The sequence below is a fragment of the Sylvia atricapilla genome, chromosome 2, assembly GCF_009819655.1.
Source record: "Sylvia atricapilla isolate bSylAtr1 chromosome 2, bSylAtr1.pri, whole genome shotgun sequence".
In the NCBI taxonomy this organism is placed as follows: Eukaryota; Metazoa; Chordata; class Aves; order Passeriformes; family Sylviidae; genus Sylvia; species Sylvia atricapilla.
The window spans coordinates 64,466,236-64,478,880 of NC_089141.1; the positions used below are offsets into that span (position 1 = coordinate 64,466,236).

The 12,645-nt window shown below is 37.8% G+C and overlaps 1 protein-coding gene across 1 annotated transcript; it reads right to left on the bottom strand.

Moving 5' to 3' along the window:
* Window positions 1-8,537: 8,537 nt before the first annotated feature.
* Window positions 8,538-12,633, bottom strand: MZT1 (mitotic spindle organizing protein 1). The gene is made up of 3 exons (XM_066313383.1): window positions 12,494-12,633; window positions 10,422-10,567; window positions 8,538-9,085 (listed from the first exon to the last, which is right to left on the bottom strand). The coding sequence occupies exons 1-3, from the start codon at window positions 12,540-12,542 to the stop codon at window positions 9,062-9,064; spliced, it is 219 nt and encodes a 72-aa protein (XP_066169480.1). The 5' UTR covers window positions 12,543-12,633; the 3' UTR covers window positions 8,538-9,061.
* Window positions 12,634-12,645: the final 12 nt, after the last annotated feature.

Below are 12,645 nucleotides of genomic sequence, written 5' to 3' on the forward strand. Positions count from 1 at the left end.
ACACAAGTTATTGAACTCAATAGAGAGATTGTTGGATGAAATTCAAAGGCTTGTGAAATACAGGAAGTCAGAGTAGGTGATCTAATGGGAATATTTGCAAAGACTAATCTTAGCCTCAGGACACTAGTCTCCTTGGGTTACCTTTTCAGTCAATAGAGAGTTTCCTTTAGAGAGCAATTCAGAACTTTAGTGCTCTCCTTGTCCCACTCCACTGAGAGCTTCCCTGTCTCCACCAACTACAGAGAAAAACAGTGGTTAAAGAAGAGTTGAAATAATCTAGGGTTTGTTTTTCTTTTTCTACAGAAACACCACTACCATAAAGCATAAAATTGCAATTTTATTAAATATTTGGGAAAGGGCTTAATGGATGTGGGGAGTACTGGGACCGAGATGGGGACAGCTCTCTTTTTACTGATTAACCCTTGATAAACTGATCTGATTATACCAGGAGCTACACCTTGTTCCTGAAAGATTATCATCCACGGAGAGAGACTGAAGAATATTATAGTATTTCTATCCTACCCCCTTAAATATCCTACTTTAGGAAATCTCCATCGTACCTCCATTCCTCTCTCATTTTGGAGAAGAAAGAGAAGAGATTCAGAAACATACTTGGTAGACAGAAATGACCTCCTCACCAGAGAGCAGGTGGGAGTATTTATCCTGCTCCTACCTTCTGTTTTCACTGCTGGAAATGGTAGGAGTTGTCTTAATTCTTATGTAATCTACCACATCTTATAAACTTGACTATTTATTTGGTGTTTATTTTAAACTCTGCTGCTGCTATGATATGAGTACATCCAGTGGTATATCCTCAGTGGGGGAAGTGTATCTTCCTACACTAGTCCAAGTGGCACCCTTACCTTGAGTGTCTTGTCTTAAACACTGTAGATTGCAGTTTAACTGCCAGAAAGTACTCAAACACTAAAGCCAAGAAAAGCCAAAGTGGCTACAAACTACAGCAGCTGACAGAACTTCCTTCAGTGCAGTTTCTAAGACAGTTTGTGTAAATTCTGTTATTCTGAATGAAAGGGAAAAGATGTCACTACCCATTTGCCATGCTGAAAACTCACTCTTCTGTGGCCATTTAACTACTGCTATATCACCTCTTAGTAAAATTTAAATACGAAAAATACAAAATGTTAAGTTCTTAAACCTCATTCTCTCTTTTGTGAGCCAAAGTCATGCAATCAATAGCACACTTTTTTTATTCTTCCTTCTACTATTTAAACTGTTTTTAACATGAATCAAAAGGTTAAATTGCACCAGTCCTTCATTAAACTGGAAATTGATCCTAAAATACTCTTTATTAGAATCCATACAAAACTAATAGAGGGATATTTTACAACGCTGCAGCAGTGGTTGCAAATGTTTGCCTGCCATCTAGTGGATTATGCAAAAATTTCCAGTAATAACTTCTATTTATTCTCCTACTTTGTGTTTTGCAAATATTGGAAACACTTAAAAAATTACTGACATAAACATGAAGAAAATGTCTGATAACAGTACCCTCCTAATAAAATTATTAAGCAGCAAGCTTTAATTGTTGCACAGACAAAACAGCCATTTTTGCGGATATCAAAGCATGTAACAAATCAGGTTCTGTCTGCTGATCATCCCAGAAGTTGGAACAGATAAAGCCAAGTAAATTGAAATTACAGCAAAGCACTGCCTGTGGTTTCTCACCTAGAGATTTTTTTGCTAAAATTAAAAACGGACGTGAAATGTGACTTGGACACACCACAGGACAGTAATAGCAAAACACAAATAAAAGCTGTATTTTAGAAGAACGAAGGATATCTCTGATATTTATGTGATCTCTCTACAAACAACACTGGCATATATACATTGGATAGCTACACTGCACAATATAACGTTCTAAAAGTATTTTAGGGATACCTAAATAAAGAAGTTTGTGCACTGGGACACAGAGCAGATTTGAGCATGAAGGATATCGCACAACTCCACTTTCTCTGATGGTTGTGCACATATGATGACCAATCAAAACAGTCCTATCAAAACCATTTCCAGCAGAAAAGTCAGTCTCAAAGAAAACTACTATTGAGTAGTGCCTGGTTATCTTGAGGAAATACTGTAGAAATAACTGCTGAGAAATTGGAAAACATTGAAGCCTGACCCTCTCTAATGAGAGAATTAAAATTGATGGGGGAGGAGAGAGGAAAATAATGAATTGTGGCAGATGTAGTTGTCAGAAAACCCAACTCACAGAAAATAAATGGAAGCACAAGCCATAGAATGACACATTATAAAACTACACTGAAGAAAACCTTTGGAGGTTTAGTAAAATTACTTTTCTTTTTATTTTAATTATTTTTATTTTTTAATATTTAGGTGAAGGAAAACAACCTATTTTAACTGGAGTGTTCTTCCATGTGAAAACTAAAGGATTTTCCAAACAAAGTCATGTCTTTATTTCTCCCATCCAGCAACAATTAAGATGAAAAAAGTCCATATTCCTTGTTGATTCATGTGCTCTATTGCTATTTTCACTAACTTTGGTAAAACTTCACAGGTGAATGCCAAATCTGGCCCAGCATGTCTAAAAATGGAAGTCATCTAACAAGAGCAGACAGTCAGCCACTGATGGACAAAGACTGGTAGCTTTATTGCTGATATCGTCCTTACTGGTGAAATGCACAGCCTGCAGTACCATGCTAAAAATGCAGGCCAGATTTTTTGTAATGTACACTCTGTGTATGCACCAGAGTCATTTTTCTGCCTTCAATGAGTGCAATCATCACGGCACGTAAGAATAAATAGCTGTGCATGTATCTGAGTTGTTCCTGTGCCTGCAACAGGTTTTACCTGAAGTGAAGCTAAACACAACAAATTAGAAAAGCATTTGCTCTGAAAAGAGCCCGAGTTTTTGTTCAGTCTGTATCTCTGTATATCCAATATCTTACACAATTCAAAGTGTATCCTGAATTCTGCTTAAGAGAACAGCAAGGCTCCTCTTTACATGTCCTAGGAAATGATTGCCCAAATGTTTTTTTATCTTTACTTGAAAATGTAGACCAGCGTGCGATTCTTCTTTGAATCCCTCATTGAATCTTATATATTCCAGAGCATTGTATTTGAAAATTTTAAATGTTTCCTTAACACTAATCTTGCAGAACTTATGTACCATCTAGTCTCAGTATTTATGTGCATATTATTTTAACATCCTGGTGTTCTTACAGATGTGAATCACAAACAGTAAATAACTATTTCCTGCTTGCTAAAGGCTTTGAATTCAATGTAAGTTCACTGGTCACAGGCATGAGACTATTTCTCTGTCCTTAATTAGCTGTCCCCTCACAAAATTATAATTAATCCTGTTCACAACCACATGCTCCTATAAACTGGCTTGGGAGCACAACCAAGGTGTGTACCGAGCAGCTTTCTAAGAATGCAAGGTGAAATGTCATGAGTGTTCCAGCAGCCCAGGAAAGTGGGATGGAGTGAGAGCTGATAACTCAGCTCCTTCCAGTCACATCCTCACCAGCTACAAGCAGCAATGCAGGAAGGGTTGGCAGCCTTATTGTCTTACCAGCTTCAAGGCAAAATGCCAAGGCAATGTGACCACTTAAGTTTCTCTTTCCTCTTATCTCCTGCCCATTAAAGAGGAAAATAACTGTTGGTATCCTCAAATATACTAATTTTGGATCTGGTGTACAAACAAAATAATCATAAATAAATTCAAGCTGGGATGTCTCTCAGTCTCTTCACCCTCCTGAGGCCTCCTTCCATACTAAGGGGTCCTCCTGGGTGCCTCCTTGGGTAACCCCAGTAGAGCTCAGCATCATCATCTTCACTCCTTCACTTTCCATCTGCTTCACTGAAAGTTAAATTTGAGCATTAAACTCTCACTCATCTACATAATGACACCACTGAGCTCTTTCAGAGATCCATTTTCATGAGCTGGTCTCTTCTTACATGTAAAAACTGGAGGTGAAAAAATAAGAATATTTATAAAGTGATAATAAAAGTGCCTAGACTCAATATATTCCAGATTTCCAGTTCAGATAATTAATAGTTGCTGTGTTTGGGTTTTTTGAGCAGGTAACATTTAAATATCTTGGAAACCATGCTTCCATTTATCTTACTGACAGAAACATCACTGATAGTCATCCTAAATATTCCTAATTTTCTTCACATTACTTAGAGGTGTTTTACACTGCCCTTCACAGACTCTACAATCAAAGGCAACTGCTACAGCCAGCCTCTCTGACACCCTGCAGAGAGGTATTATAGACTTTGCTTCAGAATTATTTTTAATTTCATTTTAACAACATCAAGCAATAGCCAGTTGCCATTTCCCTAGTATGCCATGTCAAAGTTTACTTACTTTCACTCCTGGGAAGTTGTGCCTTACTCTTAAGATTTGATTTCTCCAGTAACACCTACTGAATCTGGCTTTCTCTGTAAGGTTAAAAAAATGCACCCACAAGACTTCCTTAATGTTTAAGGGCACAACCAGGCTCATTATGTCTCTCCTCAACTTCTCTTTGATAACCTGCACACTCCCATGTGCTTTGAGATCTCTTCAGGCTTGCTCTCCCATCCCAAAAGAGTTTTATGGCTTCATTTAAATTATCCTCATGCTTTCCTGAAGTACAAACAGTAGGTCTGGAAGCAGTAAGTAGACAGCACTATGGTTTTACTTTACTATTTCTACCTGACGAAACAATTTTCTGTAAATAACCATTCTGTAATAACCATTTCCTCTCATTCTGTCTCTTGTTACTTGATTTATCTTTCATTCTTTGCTGATAAAATCCCAAATTTACCAACTGGATGTCTGCTGCTATGTGAAGTGACTGGTCTGCGACTCTCTGTCCTTGCCCTCGCTCTTTCTAAAGGTTGAAATTACTTTTGACGTATTTTTCATTCTTTGAAACTGTTTTCAAAATTTAATTAAAAAGTAATATTTGTGACTCAGAGTTGAATCTTCAAAGTAAAGGAACCTGCCAAAGTCCTGAGCTCAGATCACACATAGTAATGTAAAGCCCCTCTGTTCAGCAGGTTGCAGGTTTAAAGCAGGTTGCTACATCATGATCACTGCTGAGTTGTAGGTTATTGTCATTTTTTGTGCCTTTTAATTTACAGTATATTCAAATATTAAGGACCGCAGTGCTTCTATAGTAAGAAATTATAAGCATGTAAAAGCAGATGGGATGTTTGAAGGTGGAAAGTGTTGGGGAAGAACAGAAGGCTCTGGTACACAGCCTGCTGGGAGCAGTTCCTGGAATAATAAAGTGCGCCTGCAAAAGCACACAAGTTAAAACACAGAAGGAACTAGTTGATTGAATCAAAAAGCAAATAGGATTGAACCAGTTATTTGCTCACCTAGAGAGCAGCAGCTGGGAAAGAGCATTGGGGATCCTGATAGTTATCAAGCATGCCATGTTCTCTGCAGGGCTAAATTCACAACTGTGCTTCAACTCTCACAGTGAGAGCTGTTGCATGTGACATTGAAGACACGTCGTGTAAGAATGATGCATTTTATTCACAATCACTGAAAAGGAATGAAAATAAATGACCAGCTCCTGCCCTAGGTCACCAGTTGTCCTTTGCAGTCTTTGATACATTGTGTGCTGCTTGACTTGCTTATAGTTAGCCTCAAAAAGTTGATACAGCAACAAAATTTTCCAATGATATAATTAGTGATGGTAGCAAGACTACTAGCAAACTGTGATGAACTGGAGAAACACATGGAAGAATGATCAGGAAAAAGTGCCAGATGCAATTCAGCACAAATATATTATACACATGGATATAAATAACCTTGTTTCCACATATGAAAAAATAACCTCTGAACTTATCACTCTACTAAAGAGCGAGATCCTGCACTTACCATAGATAATGCTATGAAAACTGTTCAACATTCAGGTCAAATTTAAAATGCAAGTTAAATATTAGGAAGTACTAGAAAAGGAAAAAAGAACAAGAAAGTAATCAAGCAGACCAGTACTTAGCTGCATGGCTAACGTGTGAAGTTTTGGTTCCCTTCTCAGAATATAATATGTGAGGCCCAGAAAAGTTTCAAAGGACAGTAAACACAGAAGCTATTCCACATTTTTGGTCGCTCAAATGCTAATGCATTTCAGTTTAGAAGATGAAATTTAAAGGTGACTTACATATCTACAGAACATGGTATGGTAGATACAAGTTTACTGTGCAAGAGACATTAAATTAAACTAGTGAAAATCAGGCTCAAAATGAACAAGTGGCAATTCTTTATGCAAGAGACATCAATTGATAAAGACTGCGGTTCTTCAGGAAGCATATATAGTCCAAAGAAAACTAAACTACTGGAAAAAACAGCATTGAAAATCACTAAATGGACAAACCATATGATGTTCAGGAAAGCCTGGAATAGATTACATTTAAAAGCCAGGAGAATACAGAAGAAAAGCAACCAAATGTGCTTGCATTGTTCTTATCCTTCCTCAGGCAGCTGCCTTTGACTACAAAAGAAGCTATTGTGTAAGGAAGAACAACTTTGGTCAGGACCTGTATAGATATTCCTATGTTTATCTTCTCCTGAGTTCCAAGAGCACGTAAGTAAGGAGTGCTGAGGAAAAGCACGTGCTGTTTGCTCAGCTTCTTGGTTAAATGCAGTAGAAGGTAATGTGTGTTACAAGCGCAGCCAAGACTTTTCAGCCATCAGTACCAAGCCTCAGCACCCATGTTCACATCGTGGGGATGCTATTAAAGCAATAGACTTACCTTGCAGCACAAATACTTCCAGTATGAAACCTCCTACTAGACGGATTTTCTTTTTGATTTCTCACCAAGAAGAAGAAGAAAAAAAATACTGATTGTATTTTTTATAGATGGTACCCTGAACCAAAAGCAGTCACGAGTTCTCTTGCATCACTTTAGGAAAATACATGTTCTCCCTTTAGTACATTAAGTAACCAATATTACCATTTAGTTCCAACAATAATGAAAATAGTGCACTTTTAGATTTATAGACATCAAATTGGGGTTTTGAATATCAAAGACAGGCCCTTCCTTTGTAATTCTGCCAGACAAATGGTCTACCAGAAAATGTCCAAATGCATAAAAGCTGTAAGCTTAACAATGGTGAAATGGTAGATGCAATTTACTGGACAATTCCAGAATTATATACAATTTTATAAATTATGCATAAATTGTCATATTGCAGTTGCAAGCTGGCTTTAAGCATTTCAAGGACATTGAACTCAAACCAAAATCAAGCTACCAAGTTAGAAAAAAACCTGGAAATACATAAAACTAATCAACAGAGTGACAGTCAAAAGAAGTAAACAGACTTCCTGTATTACCCAAAGATTTGGCTGTGGAGGAAAAAGAAATGCTCAGAAACATATATTCTAATCAGGTTTCATTATTATTTTGGGTACATTTGATATCGTTTACAGAAAATTTTCAGAGTTTAAGTTACACAAGGCAAGTCTCATAGACTGAGATGTGACTCCTGAGACCAGCAAGAATGCTTCCCAAATCTTTTCTCATGTTTGACACGTAGTACTGAGTCTAGAGAAAATTAACTAAGATAGCTCATTTGTGCAATCTGACCTGGACTTTTCATGATATTTTACTGAATTTTCAGATTTCCTAAGATAAATTTCATTGTTGATATCTTTTCATACAGTCAATATTCAGGTTACTAACATTTAATGTCCTTTTTAAATTGATGCTATGAGTGTGCAAAATGAAACCACTTAAAAATTCCCCAGTTTGATTATTTACAGCATCTTCCCAGAATGACATTTTGGCCAGGCTAACTGGAAATAAAGGTAAGTGATTCAGCACAATAAAATACTTCTCTGTTCTCTTTGTCAGCAATATGATATATTTGGCTTCCTTTATTGCTTTTTGTAGAGCTATGATCCGGAGTGTATATAACGTAAACTCTTCAAGTAAAAGAAGTTTTTATCTCTGCACAAATATAACTTTGGGCTTAACTAAGATTCCAGGTTCATTTCCAAACGTGCTTTGCCCTGTTAACCCTGCAGGTTGCTTTATAGAACCCACTAGTGCTACACTTTGAAAACAGCATAACAAAAATTTAAAAAAACCTTTTAAAAAAACCCCAAAACTTACATAGCAGCAGACAAAGAACACACAAGAAACCGTTTTCTTATGAAGTAGAATTCCTGGGTGCACAGACACTTTCTGGATATTAACACTTGTTTTGGTATCAGTGAAGATTTCCAATGCTAAGTGAGAAGACATTCCTGTACCAGGCAGCTGTTTAAGACTTACTGATACTCACCAACCAAATCAGATGCTTCTCATGTGTACACTGACTATTGTATTGCAGTAACAATACAGACTTAAAATGTTTAGATCCTGCAGTCAGAACAGGTGTTAACAAACGTAGCATCTGCTCTCCATGAAACATTCCACGTCATCTAGAATTTAAATTTACAAAAATATCTACATGGGTAGGTGAAGAACTGCTGAAGAACTTTTGTTATCTGAGTTAAACACTTCTCCAAGCAATCTGAATCGAAATCAAAAGCACAATTCATTACCTACATTATTTTAAAAAAATGCTTTATTTATTACTTTCAGCTCGAGACTTAAGTTACAGCCCTTACTCTAAAATAAAGTCAGTATGGGCTTCATTCCTATCTGGACCATAAGGCAAGACTAAAATTGCACATGTAGCTTTTCATCAAAGCAAAATATAAAACCCATGATATACTACCACTTCTAAAGGACGCATTAACAAAGCTACATGCATTATAACAAGATTTGTTGGTACACACTGTAAATTCAACAAATGTACAATATCTGGCATGATTTTAGATGTACAGGATGCCAAAGAAGAGCAATTGCACTACATTCACCAACAGTTCACAAAAATACCAAGTAATAATATTACTGGTGAACTTTTTAAAAACTTTTCAATGCTATTAAATACACCATTCTTTTGAAAAGTATTATAGTAGTACTCCGAAACCTTGACATACACTGATTTCATTTTCTTTTTCCTAATAGTGGCAATCTTCAGAGCTCCTGGTAAGTTTAACTTGGCATTCTTCTGATGCAAAGATCTCCCATGTCAGCCTGTCATATTTTCAGCAGCCTAGAAACAGAAAAAAAAATTATTCCAAGTCACCAAAAGAGACATCATGTAAATTAAATTTAATCTTTTCTTGTAACTTTTTAAATTTACCTAGAGAACTTAAGGGTAATGAAAAAAAAATCTACATGGGATTTTTTTTCTAATGAACACTAACTTTTTCTAAAAAAAAAAAAAAAGTTGTCAACTGCCATTACTCTTTACTAAAAGAGCCACTGTTGTTTGTTTGTGTTACATCCTGTATCTGAGCAGCTTTTATCTCATACATTTTACCCTAATACTTCCAAGAAGGGCTCAAGTGCACGAATATAGTTACCTTTGGAGTTTACTTTATATAATTTATGGTGATTATTACTCCATCCATACAAACAAGTTTTTTATTGACAAAAAACTCAGAAGAATGCCACTAAACATAACTGCATAAATCGCACTACAAATTATTTGATTAAGAATATTAGTATTTTTATTACTGAGTAAGTCCAGTCAACAAGGCACAGTTGTTGAAGACTGACATTTTATACCAGTTATGGGACAAATGGGCAAAGGTGAACAACAGGAATGGGAAACCAGTGAAAGCAGTGGAAAAATTAAAACAGCCTTCAATTATTTATATACACAGCTAAATGCATACGTAAGCACGCATTTAAGCATAGACACAAATACAAAACATGCATGAGCATAAGAGAAGAGAAACTATGCAGTCTTCCAGAATAGAAGTGAGATATAGTTTTCCTGTTTCATATGTAAAAAATAACCAAATATAAGATGCAGTAGTAAAAAATCCTGACTATGATGTTTAGGTAGAGAATAAAGAATGAAAATTCTTCAATAGGCAAGTGAGATTTTTTTTTTTAAATCATGATTACTCTCTACTAGTTAAATAGATAAATACACATCACAAAATCCCCTTTCTGGTCTTTGGAAAGGTCCAAAGCACAGGTTAAGGGGGTAAAAGCAGTATGTTAAGATGATGTTAACAAGCTGCATGTACCTGTTCACAAGTACTACTGCATACTGTTAGATCTGAGGTTGTAGAAATGAGGTGATATTGGTTAAAGGAGAAATCTATTTATGGTATTATGCAGGTAAGGGGACATATGGTGACTATAATAAAAAATTGTGAGTTTTGGTTGTGTTATTATTTCTATGAAACATGTTATTTGTACTATTTCCTGTTTGCTGTTGAATTCAGTTGTATTTCTTGCCTCCTCTATTGAACAATTAATTTCCTTAAAAATGAGACATATCAAAGTACAATTTACAAACTGAAGCACAGCAAGTTGCATGTACATCTGACTCTTCAGAACAAATTTATAAGCTTTTTAAACTAGAGCATTACCTTTAGAGCTTCTGTAGCCTTACGCAGTTCTTTAATAACAGAAGATAATGCTTCTGGATTTATCCCTTGTTCACAAAGCCGCACACAAATAGACAATGTCTCCATATCCAAGCCAGTGTTTAATATCCTTGAAATCTCAAAGAGAACTGCAACAGAAAAAATGAAAGCACTTTAGTCTCTACAGACCATGAAATTTCAATGATCAAGATTATTCTTTAACACTTAGATTCTACAGTACTTCCACAGTGTGAACATGGCAGATGTCCATTGCTGTTTGAACTTCAACAATATTTTTGTTCAACTTTCAGCAAAAGCTAAAAGCCACAGCTTCTAATGTAAACACCACGCTTTCCTGGTTCAGAAAATTTAATAATGGATAATGAGTTTTGAAAAAGTAAAAAGAGTACGTGAAGAATTCAACAATTAATATGCCTGCCAATTAGGTAAAAGTAGGCTATAAGAACACTCTGTGCTTTTGGACTCCAGATACTGATGAAGTCCTTTGTAATCTTCAGCTGTTGAGACAGAGATGTTGAGGCTGTCTTTGGCAGAGAGATGTAGCAGTTTCTCCACAAGGGTTATGAGCTCTGAACAACTTTGCAGACAACAACTGCTAAATGTCTGTATCTATCCTAAACAAAACATATACAGTTACACAGGAAACCTAAATCTGAAGATTAGTGCACTTTCCATATCTGTTCTCAAAAGCCTTACTTTGTCTTTAAATCTACCCGTTGCCCCTTCTAACTCATTGCTGCAGAAGTGGAAAGAGGGAAGTTGTCAAGCACAGTTACCAGAACTTAGATTCTTTGTCCTTCCCAAAGAAGTCTCTCTGCACAAAATGATGCTGCTCCTCTTGCAGCATCAGAGGAGCCAGCCATAAAGATCCTGCTAGTCCTGCCTTGCCTCCAGCAGCAAGCTGGTCAGAGCATGGAGATCAGTGACTGAAATGCTAATTTTTACACCAGATCAATTCACAAAAGTCTGTACCAAAAAACCCGTTTGTAGCTTCAAGAGAAGGGAAGATGCTGACAAAACAACAAATTCATAGCACTACCCCTTGAACAGTCTCCCTAGCCTCTACTCCCTCATTAGGGCATTATCAGAGAAAGGCTTCACAGTGAACAACCCTCAAGAGACTGCCTGGCTGCTTTCCACCCTGCATGTAAGCTTTTGGCATTTTGTGGATTCCAGAGTTTCACACTACACTGAGAAACAATTTGAAAACATGCCAGCTTTGATTTTTCACAGGCTGAAAGTGAGCATCTTATCTTCACTCACCTGCTCGCACTTCTCATGGCTTATCAATCTCCAAAGTATTTCCCAGTACTCCCAGTACCCCTTCTCTCACATTCCCCATCCCACAACAGTACCTGGGTTGGGTTTGTTTGTTTTTTCACATCAAAATCTATTTTAGTTCTGTAACCCTGACTACTGTCGTCAAAGCTTTTTCACTATGTTGTAGTTTGGGCTGGTTTGGTTTTTTTGGTTGGTTGGTTTTTTTTCAGTTTACTTCGGTTTTCTGACATGAGTGACGAACAAGACCGAGACATGGGGGTTCAGATCTGTTCAGAGCGGTTCAGGGCTGCCGCCGACACCGTCACGGGCCCGGTCCCGCCTCTCGCTCCCGGGCACTTCCAGCCCCCCGGCCTAAATCCAAGATGCTCTGAGCCAGGTCACGTCATTTACATTACGTTACAAACAATGAGAAAAACAAAACACACACACACATATATATATATATGCAGACACTAAAAAGATCCTAGTATGCTAAATACTTAGCTAAGTTAAAAAAAAACCCCACAACAACAGCAACAAAAAACAACCCAAAAAAACAAACAACAAAAAAAGGAAAAGCCACATCAGCTCCAAAGACACTCTCTCTGCGGGCGTTGAACCGTTTCGCGAAGTGACACGAAGTTAAACAAAAACTGCTACGCGCCGCATCTTTCGGCAGCCGCAACCCGCGCTCCTCTTCCCAAGAGAGGCGCGCGTGTGGACGGCCCACGGCGGGGCCAGGCGTTCCCCCTCCCTTGCAGCCTGCGCGCCGCTGCCCCGCGGCTGTCACGCACCGTCCATGGTCTCCCTCACGGCGTTGAGGCTGGCGGCGTTGCTCGCCATGGCGACCCCGCCGCGCCCGGAACCGGAACGCCCCGCGCACGCCCGGGCCCGCCAGCCCCACGTGACGGCCCGGCGCAGCGCCAGCGCGGCGGGGGCGGGCTGC

Coding starts and splice junctions, on each gene's coding strand:
- MZT1 (XM_066313383.1), bottom strand. CDS start 12,542: ATGGCGAGCAACGCCGCCAGCCTCAACGCCGTGAGGGAGACCATGGAC. Junction 10,568..12,493: donor CGTGAGGGAGACCATGGACG/GTGCGTGACAGC, acceptor TTTCTGTTGCAG/TTCTCTTTGAGATTTCAAGG. Junction 9,086..10,421: donor AGGCTACAGAAGCTCTAAAG/GTAATGCTCTAG, acceptor TTCTGTTTCTAG/GCTGCTGAAAATATGACAGG.